The sequence below is a fragment of the Lissotriton helveticus genome, chromosome 3_1 (genome assembly GCF_964261635.1).
Source record: "Lissotriton helveticus chromosome 3_1, aLisHel1.1, whole genome shotgun sequence".
Taxonomy (NCBI): domain Eukaryota; kingdom Metazoa; phylum Chordata; class Amphibia; order Caudata; family Salamandridae; genus Lissotriton; species Lissotriton helveticus.
The window spans coordinates 1646331757-1646350285 of record NC_136061.1 but is presented as its reverse complement, the minus strand read 5'-3'; the positions used below and the strand labels follow the sequence as shown (position 1 = coordinate 1646350285).

General features: G+C 45.7%; 1 protein-coding gene across 3 annotated transcripts in view; it reads left to right on the top strand.

The window, feature by feature from the left end:
* Positions 1-15570, top strand: part of SCTR (secretin receptor) — a 703893-nt gene extending 688323 nt beyond the window's left edge. For all 3 annotated transcript variants that reach the window (XM_078682401.1, XM_078682399.1, XM_078682400.1), the window contains one exon: positions 14725-15570. In XM_078682401.1, coding sequence (XP_078538527.1) covers positions 14725-14767 — 43 coding nt within the window. In that variant the 3' untranslated portion in view covers positions 14768-15570. The remainder of the gene's footprint in view (positions 1-14724) is intronic.
* Positions 15571-18529: the final 2959 nt, after the last annotated feature.

The window sequence follows — 18529 nt, the reverse complement described above, 5'->3', positions numbered from 1 at the left end:
GCCCTATACAGGAGGGATAATGGGGGGGGTCAGCCCACTGCACACAGACACACCCGGAACTTTGCCCAAACCCCCTCTGCAATGCTGTACTCAATTAGGTCAGAGACCTGGCCAACAATTTCCTGGAGCGTGTGCTCACTCCTAAGGCCCCTTATTTTACAACCTTATGCTCAATGCCAAAGGCGATCTACCAGGGAGCCTGCCGGTGTGTGGCACGCATGGAAAATGCGTCCCCTGTATGCTAGGGGATCGCGCCGAGGCGTGCCGCCCAAACGTGACCAAATCCTACTAGAAAGAAGCCCAATTTGGTCAGCGTTTGGGCGCGCGCGTCGGCCGTGAGCCACCCGGCCTGTACGCGAGGGGCGTACCAGGGAAGCCTCAACGCGCGCGAAGCGCTGCCGGTAGCGGGCTCTACTGCTAGAAGCGACCGGCTCCCTGCTGGTCAGAGACCGCGATAGTGAAGCGCTCGAAGCGCGTGGGGTATAATAGGCGTCGGAAGCCGGTGCACACCAAGCGACGCCGGTCCCGAGTCCCTGAGCGCTTCAGTGCGCGAGCAGCCCAATAATACAACCAATAAGTGGAATAAGTGCACGTAAGCCAAAACTTTCACAAAGTTAACGATGTCGTATACACTGACTACAATAGAGCCATATTAATTACTCAATACACTAAAGCCATAATAAATCACTCAATAACGATATAAAACAACCCCATGCTACAGCAAAGTGAGGGGGTCAGAAATAGGTGCACTTAACTCTTGCTGTGAGCAGCAAAGAAAGAGGATGATGGGAGCACGCAAGGGGTTCTTATGGACTATGGGGGCGTGCCTATACTCATGTGTTATCATGGGAACTGTAGTTGTTTCACTGTTATTTATGAAAATATTCATTTTCATTGGCTGCTGTGTTTATTGCAGTAAAGAAATTAGAAGCATAATCTGAAGCCTCCGGTCCTGTAATAGAATCAGCGGGTGTCACCACCAGTTAAATGCGAGAAACATTACTGTGAGTAAATGCTGTGTGACTGCCGTATCTTTGCTTTTTGCATTACTCCTGTGCTCCGTTGGAATCACATGTGTTTGTGTCGATTGGAAAGTGAGGGCAGACAGAGTGCTTTCTGTCAACATTGGCTAGAATATCGCTACACGTTATCTAAATCTCAAACCGATCCTTATTGGATCTATTCTACATTCCAACCATAATCGAGTTGAAAGACTGTTACAGCGTTGAACATTTTACAACACTGCCATCTTGTGGAGTTGGGCGTTATTACTTGTAAAACAACATGTTCAAGAGCCTGTTCATTCTGAAATATTCTGTCACTTATTTAAAATTAGTTGTGGATGTAATTGGGCAGTGGTGATACAGTCATGGCACGGTGATACAGTCATAGCACTCATAATTATAATTTCAGCGAGTATTTAGCATAAGTGGTTTAAGTACACATACCAATGAGGCATCAGACGAAGTACAGCAATTGTTTTTAATTGAATTACCAAATAGCAGTACTTCCAAGGTCAATGTCTGTAATTTAAGAACTAGTGGAGTACAATACTGTGGAAAATATAATAAATACTAGGACAACGTCTAGAACCATGACGGGGAGAAGCTCAAAAGTAATGGGGCAGATCTAAAAAAAAAAAATATGACAGAGTTTTAAGTCACATGCCACCATTCAGAAAGACTATGTATTTTGTGAAAAGGAATGTAATTGGACATTTTTGGAAAGTGGCGATTAGTATTGAAATATTGACCTGGTGGAAATTATAACAACTGTAACGTGAACCTAATTGGTACCAGGACAGAGAACATCAAAAAATGTCCCAGGACTGGAAGGGGACAAAGGCCCCAGAATTATGAGCAGGAGAGGACAAAAGAACTCACAGTACCTGTAGAACCAGAAGGGGACAACAGATGTCCCAGAATCAGTACCGGGAGTGGACAAAGGACGTCCCAGGACCGGAAGGGGAGAAAGGTCCCAGAATCTGTACCGGGAGAGGACTATGGACGTCCCAGGACCGGAAGGGGACAAAGGTCCCAGAATCTGTACCGGGAGAGGACTATGGATGTCCCAGGACCGGAAGGGGACAAAGGTCCCAGAATTACAACCGGGAGAGGACGAAGGACGTCTCAGGACCGGAAGGGGACAAAGGTCCCACAATCTGTACCGGGAGTGGACAAAGGAAGTCCCAGGACCGGGAGAGTTCACGACCGAGATTCGTGACGGACAAGAGTTCCAGTACCACGACAGAAAAAATCGTGATACGGTGGTTCACTGAACCGGGATAAATGTTCCGCGTCTAGAACCGGGCCTTATAGCCCACAGTACTGAGACAGTTTGTCCACAAAAGAAATAAAAAAAATTAAAGGTAAATTTGAAGCCCGAACCACAACCAGAGGCCCATAAACCGAGGAAAAGAACCAGAACCTAGACACCTCGTCCAGAACTTCATCTTGGACTGTAAGACTGCAAGAGAACTGGCTCTAAATTTTCTACGGGAAAATCCTTCCAGAAGTTTTGACCCTTTTAGGCACTTGTTGAACTGTTGTACCTTCAACAATGAGCGGGAAGCCGCGACGGACAAACACTGATTGGAGAAAGTAAACTGTCTATTCCGTTTTTGCAGGCCACAATGATGGATTGTAGAGAGTAGACTGGCTGTTCATGTTTTGTCAATCGAAGGGGAGAAGGAGGTAATCATGATCTTCATCATCATCCTCATCTTGATCCTGATTCTCTTCCTTCGTGTTCTGGAAGTTCATGAGGTCGCTGACCTCCTATGTGTTATATGTTTTCTTCTTTGTGTTTCTCATGCTTTAACTCTTACTACGTTTTTGAGTCTTTCATTTTTGTTTATCTGTAAAGGGAGAAGATATGTTGTATATTTATACTTTCTTCAATATGGCTACTTGGTGTCAGTAGACCTTTCTTAGTGGTTCTATCTTCCCAACCTGCCATAGTACCTAAGAATGTTCTATCTGGTATGTGAAGATTCCAGCCTTGGCAGTTGATGGTCTGGTCAGCTGTGAGGTTTACTGCTCTGCATCTTAATAAATCTATCTTAATAACTTGAAGACATGCCCTGCTGCCTACCTAATCTACATACAACAATAACCCAATTGGAAATACCACACATTTGCTTCAATGATCTTTCCACCTCAGTCAGGCTGTGGAAGTGACTTGACAAGACTTGAGTTTTTCCTTAAATCCAAGACTTTATCAGTAAAATTGTTTAAAAAAAATCAGTAAAAACGAGTGCACAGGTGATCCAAATTCATTTCAGACATCTCTTCCAACTTGTTCTTTCTTGATCGAAACAAGCGCCAAAAAATATACTAGGTCTGAAGGTAATTTTCTTCAGTGGACTTTGTCTCAAAGGCATTACGGCCTAATGCAGTAGCAGCCCGACTTGGTCCTAGATCCTGGACTCATTAACGAAGGAAAATAGAGACAATGCAATGAGAAATCATCTGTACTTTCTGTCATATGAATGGACATTTTTCACATTATGGGATTGTATGATAAATTTTCATCATAGGCCCTTAATTCTGAACCCTAATGTACAGTTGTCGTAATCCATATCCCGATTGCTTCAGTTTGAATATTTGACATTTTAGTGGTATCTGGATAATACATTTATTTATTTAAATCTATATTGGCCTTCATTTTAGGATATTTTTCTGTAGGCGTCTTGCATTGTTCCTCTTGTTTCCTGCATAACATCAACATCACTTGCTCAAGTAAACCCTATGTTTGGCCAGAGTTACCAAACGGAGAGCCAAAAGTATCATGACAGCTGGATTTGTTTTTTGTTGAAATACCACTAAATCAGATGAAGCCTTAAAGTTCCTTTTCACATTTGTCCTGCAAAGGAATGCCTTATGTTTCCTGAATTTCCACCTTCATTTATTTTTCTTGTGGTGTGTATTGTGCATCTTTTGCCCATACTCGTACCCACTTTTGAGTCTTTTTTAATATGACTTTCTTTTAGTGTGGCATCCAGTAACTTGACTTTTCATTTATGGTATTTTATACACATACAAACAATACACAGGGAAAAAACTTTGTATGAGTAGCCATCCTATGCGTTACAGGGTAAGTGGTACATAGTAAGTACTTGGGGTGGCCCCCTTTTTTGCTTGACTATACAGTGATGGTAGGCTGTAAGTGCAGTAGGAGAAAAGAAAAGAGTGAATAAGTAAAGAGAGAGAGAGATTACAGGGTAGGTCCTACAGTATCATCGAGCGCATTGGCAGTGGTGTGCCTTTTTATTGTTTGATACTTTTTTATTGTTCGGAGGGTCCTTTGGTGGTACGGTTTTAAGGAGGGTCCGAAGGGGTCAAGCACCTGTCCAGTGGTTCCCATAGGTGTCTGGAGGAAGTTTGCCATGGTGAATATCTTATCGCTAGGGAGTTGGCTCCTCTTAGGTAAGTGACCCAGCCAAGCCAGCCACTGTAAGATGCTTTAGAGGTGTCCTTCCAGTCCGTTAGTACTAACTTGGCTGGAACAGTGGTATCCGATTCTCTTTTCCTCATTTAATATACCTCCGTTAGTCCACGCCTAATCACAACAATCTTTTTCATTCCTAGGTGTAACAGTAATAGCAGTGTAATCTGATATGATGGCCCCAATCCTCTCCTCAATATTTTGCCCACATGTTTCCTAGTCCACGTATGTCTAACATTGCCCGTTTAAAAAAAAAAGTAAAAAGCAGTGGTTACATTGGTGTCAAAACGCTTTCTTTGTTCAGTTGCCCCTAGACTGAAGACCCTGCTGCAATCTCAAAGCCATTTTCAAACATACACACACTTCACTTCTTGTGTCTGAGTAAAATCAGCTCACAATTACAATGTGTCACTTGTTATTTAACTCCTGTGTGACCGGGTATTTTGAAAAGAATGTTTATAGGGTAGGTGTGAAAGAAGAAAAAGTTATGTGTACCAATAGTTGTTCACCAAAATTGTCTTTTATGTACTCCTAAGCCTAAAATGGTTTCCCACATGAAGCTGACTCTTAGGTCAGTTCTACACCATAATCAAATGTAAAAAAGAAAAACAAACACTTCCATGGTCCTTCTAAATAAAGACGAGCTTTGTCCTTGTCTGTTTAAATTCCAAGATATATTTGGCTTTAAGGACTTACAAAATGCCTTGCACTCAGGGAAACATTCCAGATTATTTTGGCAGCCTACATGTTCAACCCTCGTCTCTGAAATTTGAAGGGAATGGGAAGGTGGCTTATGAACTTGAGAGAACATTTCTGGCAAACAGAACAGAACCATTCATTTTAGGAGGAGGAAAATATAAAAGCAAAGTTATCTGTGTTAGTTACTACAGGAATTCAGTTGCTGTTGAGTATCTACATAGGCATCAGGATCCAAGTAAAAATACTTGCATGACTGGACTTCACACAGCTGTCCTATTGACATTTGTTACGCTACAAATTTCCAATGACAAATCAAGACATATGGGCCTTCGCTTCAACTTTAGGTATTAGGTATAAATAAAAATACCGGGTTAAACTCAATTAATTTTTGTTTTTCCTGTAATTGATATATATTTTTGGAAACCAGGTGGGTGTAGGCATATCTCAGTGCTTTTTAGTTCAATAGGGTCCAGCCTACCCAATACCCCATATGGACCTAACTCCCTAGTTTTACAAAATTCGCTTCAGCTTTGGCACCCTCTTAGCAGTGCCTCAGCACCACCCTGTCATTTTATTGGCCACAGCAATGCCACCGATAGTGCTTGCCTCGCAGCATGCCGCAGAGCTTCATGGAAAAGGTGTTACCAGACCACCATCTCGGCCACATACCCCCCAAATTCTTTTTTTTTTCACCGTTTTAGAGATTCTATAAAACCTTCAGAGACAGAGTTCCTGTCCTCCTACTGGTCAGATATTTCTTTCTATTGTTTCTGAAGATATTGCAGGATGGACTTTCTGTGGAGTTGAGTGTTCTATGTTAAAAACCCTGTGTGATTTCAGCATCTGAACCTTCCTCTGTAGTGAAAGCCACCTGCCTTGGGTAGGCATAAAGTCTCACTGATAAAGGTGTTCAAACTTTGTAGTCATCATTGTGGAATGACTCTTCAATCACTCGTCGAAATTAAGCAATTTGTGCATCCACAGGTAGCATAAATGGGCTGGCTCAGGGCCAAACATTTGGGATAATATCTCAATACAGCCTTCTACCCCCTTGCTGAGAGCAATACTGGTTGTTAAAGGCTTTTTAACTGATAATGATGAGAGGGCCTATATCAAGGGTTTTAAGTCTGTTAGAATGTGCCATCCATTTAGAGTACAATGTTCTAAATTAAAACGAGATAAACCAAAAGACAAACATTGGAATGTCAGGAAAGCAGCACTTTCCATACATTATTGGCAATGAGCCAATTCATTGTCTTGAAATCAGCTTTCATTCCAACGTTCAAATAAAGATTGTAATATGAATGAAAATACCTTAATTCTGTTGTGTTCTTTGCTTCTACAAATGGATAAGTTGACTTGTATTACCTGTCTGTGGAAGGAAATATTATCTGAATCTAGGGTTGCAGGGCTATTTCTTGACTCAAGCATCGGAAAATGTAGACAGCCACCATTTTGAAGCATTTCTTCAAAATTAATTTCATTGGATGACTTAGAGCTGGAATGCACCATCTTTTGATTTTTGAACAGAAACCTTTCTATGTACCCTTATTTCCAATATTCATAAGGAACAACACTCTCTATTTTGATTTTTGACTTAATACTGTCAACTTCCTTTTGTGGTTGACTTTTTTTAGATATAAATTGGTAAGCAGGATGAATGCCCAGTGGCATCATTATAAACTGGAGGAGCAAAGGTTCAGGTTCCAGCACACACTTGCTTGATCAGAATCCTTCCATTCTGGATAAGAATTCTGGCTTCCTCCTCGCCTTCCTGAAGGGTCAATCAATCATGCAATCAAACAGCATTTGTAAAAGCGCAATACTGTCATGCCTAGGGGTATCTGGGTGCTGCGTCTGCGATGAAGAGCCAAGTCTTGAGTCTCTTTCTAAAGTCTGCCAGCAAAGGGGCTGTACAGAGCTGGAAAGGTAGGTCGTTCCAGGTCTTGACGGTGATGTAGGATAAGAAGCAGCCACCACTGCGGCGGATGCGGGGGGGTGCGAGGGCAAGTGAAGAGGAGCGCAGGTGTCTAGAAGGTTGGTGAAAGTTCAGTCGATGTTTGATCCAATAGAGGTCTCTCAGGTTGGGGGCAATGTGGGTTTGTTTAGGAAGGTCCCGGATGAGTATGGCTGCTGTGTTCTGTATGGTCTTGAGTCTTCTGAGGGGCTGGGTGGAGATGCCAGTGTAGAGGGTGTTGCCGTAGTCAAGACGGCTGGCGATGAGGGCCTGAGTGATGCTCTTTCTGGTGTTGGTTGGGATCCATCTGAAGATTCTGCGGAGCATAAGAAGTGTGTGGAATCAGGAGGGGGCGACTGCGTTGACTTGTTGTTTCATGGTCAGTTGGCTGTCGAGGATGATGAAGAGGTTGTGTGCATGGTTGGTCTTTCAGTGTGGGCATGGATCCGAGTTATGTGGGCCAACAGCTGTGGTTCCATGTGGAGGTGTTCTTCTTGAACATCAGTACTTCAGTTGTGTCAGAGTTGAGTTGGAGGCAGTTGACTCTCATCATTTTGGCTACGTTGGTCAGGGCATTGCCGAAGTTGGTTTTGGGGTTGGTGGGGTTTCTCGGCGAGCGAGAGGATCAGTTGAGTGTTGTTTGTGTAGGAGATAAAGTTGAGTCTTTGGGATCTGACAATGTCTGCAGGGGGGTCATGTATGTGTTGAACAGGGTGGGGCTGAGGGATGATCCTTGTGGCACGCCACATATGATGTCTTTGGGTACAGAGGTGAAGGGAGGTAGTTGGATGCTTTGCGTCTGTTGATTAGGGTGTTGTGGTAGACTGTTGAACACTGCGTAGATGTCAAGGAGGATAAGGGCCACTGTGTCTCCGTGGTCGAGGAGTGCTCTGATGTCGTCTGTGGCAGCAATCGGCACGGTCTCAGTGCTGTGGTTGGCACGGAATTCTGATTGAGATGCGTCCAGGAGGTGGTTTTGTTCCAGGAATTCGGTGAGCCGCTGGTTGACGGCTTTCTCAAGAACTTTGGCCAGGTAGGGGCGCAAGGAGATTGGATGATCATTTTTTAGATCATTGGGGTCAGCAGAGGCTTTCTTTCTATCTGTCCGGGAATGTTGATGTGGAGATGGAGGTGTCGGGGATGCTGCTGAGTTGTGTGCTGATTGGGTTCGTTGCCAGATTGTAGAGGTGGTGAGCGCAGTGGTCAGTGGGCGCCCCGGAGTGGATGGAAGACATGATGGCTGAGGTGGTCAGGGCAGTGAGCGGTGACCAGGTGGTGATGGTTTGGCTGGTGGTTGGTTGAGGTCGTCGGGGTTGACGGTAGAAGGTTAGATGTTGAAATTGTTGTAAATGTTGGTGATCTTGCTGTGGAAGCAGTCGGAGAAGGTGCCACAGAGTTCCTGGCAGGGGTGGATGGGGTTCTTTACGGCTGTTAGGTTGGAGAATTCTTCGACTGTTTTGAAGAGTTCTTTTGTGTGGTTGGCTGTGGAGTTGATAATCTGTGCAAATGTCTCAAAACATATGAGCAGTTAGAAAACCACAAATGGACCACTTATTTGTAATTCAGAGGTGTGCTGGAAACAAAGTTTTAATAGGATAAAAACAATCAAGGCACTTTACTTCGTGATGTTCAAATGATACATGTTAGAAATGGGGTAGCCAATTCTACGGGGGGTAGCATGGTGCAGAGCGGGCATGCCAAACTCCTGAGGACATGTGTGAAGCATCCACGCAGTACATACAGACGACACACAAGGCACACCACAAAAAGAGACACAACACCAGTTTTGTTGAAAAAGAATGACTTGTGTATTGTCATTAGGGTCAATGTTGCAATTAAAACGGAAGCATTAACATTTAGCATAACACGTTAGGTGAAAAGCTATGCGTAGGCATATGAACTCACTATACCTCATCAGCACAAGCATGAGAACATAGAGGCCTAACTTTAGCAGTAGGTGAATAACAGCAGGCATTTAGCATAAAATAAACCATTAGGCGTGAAAGCACAGTATGGCTTGCATTAGCCTCTCCTGCAAAAAGGTCAATAGGTGTACAAGGCAGATGAACCTGAAGGCATGCAGACATTAAACCTAGCTCGGAGGCATGACAGGTGAACCTAGGGTAGCTTCCTGGGACCTCAAGCATGGTCAACACTTTTAAACACAGCAGGCATCATGCATGGCATTAGGCTACACATCGCCCTCTTAGCAGAAAGGCCTAGGGCAGGAGTAGATGTCCTCCCACAGTCAAGGGGCCTAAAACCCTTCCCGGGTATGAACACATTCCACAGGGGCATACTACGGCATCCTCAATCACCTTGGCAGGGTGTAGGATCATGCATGGGGCAGAAACACCACTCCCAAACATAGCAGGCATCCTGCATAGGGAGGCCCCCAAATTAGCACTGCCCCCAACGATGGCCCAAGGTCGTTGCAGCTGCCCACTGTCCTACAGGGCAGCTGTGCAGGGTATCTCAGGCCAGCAGGAAGGATGTGGAAGTCCCTCTTCAGGGGCTCGCTAAATACACAATGGCACCCAGTGTTGGAGTCCCCTCCCAGGACTCGGTGATGGGAGCACTGTCCAACTCCCACCCCTACATGTCAGTCACAGGGGGGCGGGCACCGGCAGTGTGCCCCGACTCCAGCCACCCAATTCCCACGCAGCTGTGCCCCACTCACCGGGCTCCGGGACTCTGCTTCTGCTCTTCTTGCCGGTCTCCCCTGGGTGGCAGGGGAGACCTGCCCGGGGCTTGAACAGGCAGCAGGTATTTCACCCTGGAGGGGGCAGGCACCGACAATGTGCCTCGAGGCCCCCCTCGGCACTCCCCAGACAATCGCGGTGGGCTCCCGCTCCGGTCTCCCAAGTGGGTAGATAGGAGGGAAGAAAGGGAACATCAACTGGCGCTGGAGAAGCTCAGGTTGGAGCATGCCAAGGAGTTAGCGCAGCTGAGGGTGGAAGAGAAAAGACTAGAGACGGAGAAGGTCCTAGCGCAGGAGAGGATGGTGGAGGCAGAGAGGGCCTTTGCCAGGGAGAGACTAGCTCAGGTGGGTAGGTTGTCCACTGAGAGTGGTTTTAGGAGTCTGGATCCACCAGTGAGTGTGGGACCCAGTGGCGGCAGCGAGAGGGTTTTAAGGCAGGGAGTCCCACTCCCAGAGCCCGGGAGACGGTGCCTGATTACCAGGAAGAGGGGGACGGGTTGGAGTTCAGGGGCAGGGGAAAACTGTCCCACCAGTCCTGGGGGGAGTTTGCGGAGGTGTGTTGACTGCATTGGAGGATTGGGTGGTGAGTAGCGCAGTGGAGGATTGGGAAGGGCTGTGCCAGGTAGTTATCACGTAACACATGCTGAGGAATTGCTTCCCAAGATTGCGTCACCACCTGTTACAGTGTGGGTTCTCTGACCCCAGGGAACTTGCATGGGAGGCAGACCTTTGGGTAAGTGCAAGAGAGTCCGAGAGGGCATTGGGAAGTGATCCTGAAGGGAGTGGTGCAGGGATCTTCCGACCCAGCGAGGCGGAAGAAGAGTAGCATAGCCCAGCTAGGTCCCAGGGAAGTGAGAGGGTTGTAGGGCCTCACATCCTATCTACAGGAAGGAGTGAGACAGGGAGGTGTCCCGAGGTGCCCCAACCGTAGTCTCAGGGCCTGGAGAGTTTCAGAAGGAAAACCCAGGTTGGGAGCCTAGGCTGTCCTGATGTGCCATCCAGTGAAAGGGATCCTCTTGTGTCAGGAGAACCTGGGGCATCTGTAATCGAAGCTCCAGAGGTTCGGGGGTCTGCTCAGTCGCAGGGTTTAGATCCTGGGCTGGGGTGCCAAGTTCAGTGGTTGCCTGACCTGGAGGGAGGGCACTTGTACTCAAGGTCCCTACTGGGTTGACTTCCAGGGGTACTTCTCCCGGTGAGAGGGTGCGGAACTCTGGGTGGGGGTGCAGGGGGAGGTAGGACTCGCCCCTGGCACCGGGTCAGCTTAAGGGTTTAGATCCTGGGCTTTAATGCCAGGTTCAGGGGGTGCTTGACCTGGCGGGTGGGACGTCTGTAAACAGTGTCCCCCCGGAATTGTCTTCCAGTGGTACTACTCCAGGTAGGAGGGTGCGGAACTCTGGGAAGGGGTGCAGGGGGAGGGAGGTCTCGCCCCTGTCACCAGTTCAACCTAAGTGTTTAGACTCTAGGTTGGGTAATCAGTTGCAGTGCCTAGGCCCTGGACTGGGGAGAGAGTGCTGGTCTGAGGGTACCCCGCGCAGGAGGAGAGGGCGGAACCCCAGAAGGAGAGGTAGGGGGAGGAGAGCCTCGCTCCTGGTGTCTGGTCAGCCTGAGGGTGCGGACCCCAGGTGGGAGGACCAGTGGCAGTTTGGTAGGAGGAGAGTGGTCAACGGGTACTATGGGCCTGGGGCTAAAGCCCCCCACTCTGTGAGAGAGAAAGGGCCAGAGACGTCTGGATGGGCTCGTGGCCGGTCCTGGCCACATCCCACTAGAGAGCTTCAGTGGAGTGGTTTGGTTGGTGAAGGGAGGGTCGAGAGAGGGAACCATTGGGTTCCAGAATGGCGAAGAACCTGCAGATGCCCCTGCAGTTGCAGGCCTGCGTCCACCTTTTCTCGTCCCACGTCGCTACGGGAGCCCCGCAACATCACCGCCGGCTTCCGACTGTACCTCGGGCCCCACAGCCAATTCGTGCGTGTCTCCTGGGGGGTGTGGCGCTGACCGCCAATCACAGCGCGGCCAGCGAGGGGGTGCGGCAGCAACAGCCAATCCGTGTGCGGCGGGCTGGTGGCGCGGCCAGTGACGTGGCTAGGGATACCGACCTCCTAGGCTTCTCAGGCCTGGCGCGTCCTACGGTGGCATTGCGGGAATACCGCGGCGGCCCTCCCCTGGCTTCGGGGGCCCGCGGCGGCGATCTTCAGTGGCGCCTCTTCTGGTCTCCGCGCGGCAAAGCCCGCGCAGCCTCCTTAACGTTCCCCGGGCAGCGGCGGTGAGTTCTCCAGCAGCGCTTCACACGCACTTATGCTCAGGCATGCTAGAAGTGCGGGGTGGCCTCCCATCTTCTGTTTCTCTGCACTCGCTCCTATGGCCAGCACGCACGCGGGGTAGGCTCCCGCCGGGTCTAAAACAGCATAGCGTCCTCACGGGGGGTAGGCACCCGCTTTTATTTAAATTAGCACCAGGGGGCAGAACCTTGCGCTGTATCGCTTAGAAGGCACGGCACAGGTTATACATGCAGCGCTCAGGAGGCACAGCTCTTCCAGCACACAGCGCTTCGGAGTTATAGCACTTAGGGGGGCGGCCGGTCCCAACAGCAAGCCTCCGGGGCCCCAGGGTAATGCCCACAGGCGCTTTTAGGTGTAGCGTTCGCGTGGCGCAAGGTCCCACCAGCCTCAGGGACCTAGGATGGCGCTCCTTCCTCAGGGGACAAGCAGCAGAGCAGCAGGCACTACTGGGCAAGGTCAGCAGTCAGTGGGTACTCATCAAGACAGGGCAGTAGGCTTTCACCATCCTCCACTGTAGCGTGGCACTCCTACTGTAGAGCAGCCTGTACTCTTGCAGTGGGGCTTCCACTAGCCCTGAGGGACAGCAGAGGGGTTTTGGTTGGGTGCAGGGTCCAGCACACAGGCCCAAGTGGTGGTATCCCCTTGCAGCAGGTCCCCTCGCGTTCCTGTCCCTGCTCTGACTGAGCACATGGTGGCACAGCCCCTTATTTATGTGCCCCTCACCCCACCTCCCAGACAGTGCCAGAAGCTTCTAGAAGCCTCTGGGGAACTGGTTCAAACTGGCTCAGGGGGAGGAGTAGAGCACCCTGGGTGCCAGGCTTTCCCTTCAAATGCTGGGATGGCTGGGTACCAAACAACTAGAACGCTAACCCACTGCAGCCAGGTGGCACAACACACAGCCATGGCATCCATTTTAAAAGCGTCATCTCAGTAAGGTGCATGTTTACAATAGGGGTATTACAGGTGCGCACACCATTGCGTCACATTTAACATGGTGTCTCACACCGCACATGGCCTATACAGTGTTCTTTACCATGGGGGAGACATCCTAAACAGGGGGGTGAAAAGCGAAAAAGTTTGGGAAAATGGGCCAAGTCCAACAATACATATTTGCTTAAACCACATTTCCACACTTTATTATTTGTGCACTTTATAGTTTTATCAGTAGAACTGCAAGTTGGCATTGTGCTTCTATTTCAAAAGAAAATTGTCTGTATGTAAAAGGAAGGGACTTTTTCTGACCTAAATAATGCCTCACCAAAGTAAACAGTTTCTAGTCTCTAGCACACTTCTGTGCATCAGTGAGAATCTGCAGTTTACAGCTCACACAAATGAAACAGCCCAATCCGTATACTGATTGGTTATATACAGGTCAAATAAGGAGGGCTGATATATGGCCAGTCAGGGCATGATATAGTAATGTCAACACCTATCTAATCATTCTGACTCACAATAATACCATAAAACTCAGCAGCGTGTCACCAATTATAGCTCATGAAGGCTGGTTAATACCTATTTTCCTGCTTAATGCTCTAACCCTCACACAAGACCTATCCTCTGTGGGTCTTACCTATCACTCAGTACTGTACTATCCCCATAACCAGTCATCATCAGCTGAACAGACATGGAATACCTGAAACGATCTCACACATGAAGCTGGCCATTCTGAGGACTGCAATCTAGTTAAGCACTGCAGGTTCAATTAGCTACATTCTATGTGTGCTGCTTTACATCTCTCAGTGGCATTCAGATAGGAGATGCTAGTAACAAAGTCCATCCGAGCAGATCATCCCGATCCCTTCTCTCACCAAACATGCCATCTCAGGAGCTTGAACTGTAAAGAAAATATCACGCTGGACCACCTAGTGCAGTAACCATATAAATAGATCATGATCATATGAAATACCACAAAAAGACTTACATAGTTGCTCAAAGCTGCACGAAAAACTGTGAAGTGCACAATTGTCTCAACCTAAAAGAAACTTATTTTGGCTTGTACTTATGTTGGTTTTCTGTTTACTTATATATTATTGTGTGACCTCCTGTGATGTGTCTGTAAAACTTACCTTTTGTCCCAAAGATTTGTCCTGAATTTTGACCCTTTGTCCTGAATTTTTTACACTCACCGTCCTGAATTTGCACTCCTGCCAGTTGGTCACCCTACTTGTGACCGAGGTGGTGAGCACTAGCACTTATTTTTTGGGAATGAGTACTTTTTTCTCATAGTCAGAGCTTGAACCAGAACAAGAGAGAGAAAGGCAGAAAAGGGATAAAGAAGAAAAGGATAAAATCAGTGAAAAGGCGGGGATAAACATGAACCTGCAAAAGTGAGAAAAAGAGACAGGAAGATAAGGGCAGTGGAAGAAGAGGCATGAGGTTGAGAGAAGACTATGGGCCCGATTCCGGAAATCTACTACTTCCTGAAAGTCACAAACATTTCCAGGAAATCACATGTAAAGCTGTACCAAGTTGTAAAATTGCCATGAAGTACATAATGTACACTATGTAGAAAGGGAAAATTTTAGTGTGGAGTTATTTGAAACTATGTTATGATTATTTAATTTGAATCAAAGCTTGTGACCTTTCGGACAAGTTATTTTGTACAGGTACCTGATATCAGACAATACATGTTTGTCATTCCCCAGGTTCAACTTGAAATTCAGAGAAAATGGAAACAGTGGCATTTGAAGAAACATTTTGAGGCGCGCCAGCAGAAGCACTCGTCGGCCAGCAGTAGTGGGAGCACTTTGACTCAACTTGTAACTTTGAGCAAGTCTAGTCCAAAGGATCAAAGACGGACCCAGGCGCCAAATAGCTGCGTCATTTAAAAGAACTGTCGCCGGCGGGCTCTGGAAAACTCACCACCAGACATACACTGGGGAGAGTTGTCTGTTCCAATTGTGAATAAAATACTATTAGGACTGACTGTTTGAAAAAAAATACTGTATCATATCGTAGGTGTTCCAAAGAGTGGTGTTGTGGGGATGTAGCATTTTCGTGTAAATGTATATTATTACATGCCTTGTCCCTTGTGTTTACTATATACACGTGTGTTGATAAATTATTCTGTGCACTAGATCTATGGTCTGTGATAAAAACGTGAGTAACTGGTTCAAATTCGTCTAGCACTCTGCCCCTGGAGTAAGTGTTGGCAACCATTGTGCAATGCTTCATAAATAATGCACTACCTTTCCTCAGAAATGTGACTCTGTAATTGAAAATGTACTGCTGTTCCAGAAGTGGTACTTCTGACATAGTTAAGTCCTGTGAATAACAGTATAATATGTGCCATGGTGCTTCTGTGATAGTATGTACACTGTCCAAATCTTACATGTGCATATGAACTGTTTGTGTATATTTTAGAAGTATTGTATCAAAGTTCAAATTGTATTGTTTAGCTCGTAAATCATTATGGAATTTTCAGCATTAAAACATTTCTCAGCTACTTACATATGGGTACCCACATTAAAATCATGTTTTCATTAACAGCACAATTTGTGAAAGTGGATTATACTTTGCCTATGAGTGCTTTATCGTCAGATATGAAAGTTCAGTTTAAAAATCGCTTTAGTTCCTGCAAATTCATAGCTTACTCTTTTTACAAGGCGTAAACCACATACAACAGACTGCAGTACAATTCTCCATGTTCTAAAGAGGCTAATAGTCGAAAAGCCACATGCACCTTGTGTCTTCCCTATGCCTTGATTGGTGTGATGCATGTAACTATATTCATCCAGATTATTTATCCCATTTCTTCCAACAAAGGTTCAAGGAAGACCTGATTCACCCCAGATTTTCAAGATATCCACATAAAATATGTTTATTTATAATAATTATACATGGAATTTATTAGGTTTGTCAGTGGTTTTTTGGCATGGATCTTTCCATCGTCAGGCCTACTTTCAATACCTCTGATTATTATTGTGTATTCCACTCTAAGCATAAACCAAAGGGTCTGGTTCACTCATTTTATAATATGTTTTACCACCTACTTCGGAGTACTCAATACTATATGTGTTGTGATGACTTGTAGTGTGGACTTTGAAACAGAGGATTCGAAAACTGTGATATCTGAATTACATGTGGGCAAGCCAGCAAATCCCTAAAAAGAGCCAAATCGGGGTCTCACTTGGCTATAAAAGCCAAAGTTTTAGCCATCCAAAGATTCAGCATGTGAATGGTGCAGTAACCGTCATGCAAAACATGATAACGACTCTTAAAAATAGTATATTAAAGACTATGGGCCATATGTATCAAGGTATCCATTTGCGATTCTGAAATAGCGATTTTTAAGAAATCGCTATTTCAGAATCGCAAATTGGTATGTATGTACAAATTCAAATTTTTTTTGCGAATTCTTAGTATTCCTTACTTACGATTAGCAAATTGCGAATCGCAATTAAGGAATACTTTCCCATTCTTTTCTATGGGTCAGGAGGCCCATAGGAATGAATGGGAAGGTATTCTCAATTTTGCGATTCGCAATTTGAAAATCGCAAATTGAGAATAATTTCAAGGGTGCAGGGGTGTCCAAAGGACACCCTGTTGCACCCCTGAAATAAGCATGGGTGCACATGTGGTGCACATACATGCCCCAAGGGCATGTATGTGCGTCACATGGCACTTTGAAAAATGCAAAAATGGTCCTTTTTCAAGGAATTCGCAAATTACCACCAACTTGAAGTTGGTGGTAATTTGCGATTCCTTAGGGACAATTTGCAAATTTTTTTTGCTTCATACATTGCATTTAAGGAATTGCAAAATTTGCGATTCCTTAAATGCAATTGCAAAATAAGGAATCGCAAATTTTGCGATTCCTTATTTTGCACCAGATTTTCCTTTATACATACCATTTTGCAAATTCGCATTCGCAAACGCCGAAATTCGCAGAATGCGAATTTGCTTCCTACATATGGCACTATGAAACCATGAACTAGTAAGGTTTTGCACAGCACCCATACTGAACTGAACTTCTTGGTACTCTGGCTTTTCAGGGAATGCGATACACAGTGAAGTACAGTGGTTTGCCTAGGATCACACAATTTGGTCCCGTGGTGAAGCCACGATCTGAGCTGAAGGTTTAAGTTACAAGTAGTAGAATTCTATCACAATTCTATCACTGGAATATGCCCTTTCCTTTCCTCTTTAGAATCAAAGGGCCATGTTTTGTAATTATGTGGTACAGTACAGCAATCTCCAGTGGCTTCAGCCTAAATATCGGTCAGTGGATTGCAATAAGGACAATATAAATAATTAATCGATAACTTATTTTTTTTTACTAACACCAATGTACTGCTTTCGCATAAAAAAGCAGGAATCCAACATTTTTTGAGCTCACTTTAGTTGTATGTTATTGTTAGTGGATTCCCCTGTCTTGACATAAACAGAACGCTTTCAGCAGGGCTGTATCGATCATTGATAGATTGTGGGAGGTCAAAATATATCAAATATCCTGGTGCTGTTCAACATGTGAGTGATTCGGGTGCCCGGAAACCATAATCAGGAGGCGTTGGTTCAAATGCAGTGATAAATGGCACACATGTAACTACTATACATTGGCATCACATGGTAGAATATAATGGCTTAATTAGCATGAGGTAGCATTTTCAATAATGTCAGGCTAATAGGATAAAAACACCACTAAACCTGGGGTGTCAAGCCTTCCTAAAGCATATTATTAGAATATGCCAACGTACAAAGACTTTAAACACGCTAAAGTCTCTCAAATGGGTTCCAATCAATAGACTTTGTTTCGGTTGAATGATCATTAAAGTGCAACATGCCATACAGTACAATACATAATGAAAATAGGTTAAAATAACTAGTAAAATACATATTTACATGTTACATATAAAAATGAGTGATGATACCTAATGAAATACATATGTTACAAAACACAGGAACAATTATCAAGTATTAAGCTAATATCGAATAAAAGCCCACATAATCAATCCCTCCTCCTAATTGCACAAATAAAACCATTAGCAGCAAGAACCTCTAAAAAGACCTGCTATTGGGCTGAAAAGGGTCCGTTATGCTGTCTAGGTTTTATAGTCCAGCAATAGTATAGATGGGCCCAAGTATCATATATATAGTGGGACGGGTATGCTCAGACGTGAGTCCCGTGCTCTCCACACTACTGGAGTCAAGCTATCCTTGCTGATGATAGCCAGAAACCGGTCCTAGGATGCTTGATTCCGGTGCAGGGAAGACATGGCTTGGCAGTTCAGGCTGGACTCTTCCAATGAGGCACAGGGTCAAGGCTGATTTGCATATGGCCATGTCTGAACTGGGGTGGTGTGGAGTGCAAAAAAACGATGGATTTAGGCCCAGATCTCTGTACTGGGATGAATGTATGACATTGTTCTGCATTCTGTCCATCAATTGTTGTTTTTGCATTTGTCATCCCGAGTCGGACGGGTATGCTCAGGCGTGAGTCCCGTGCTCTCC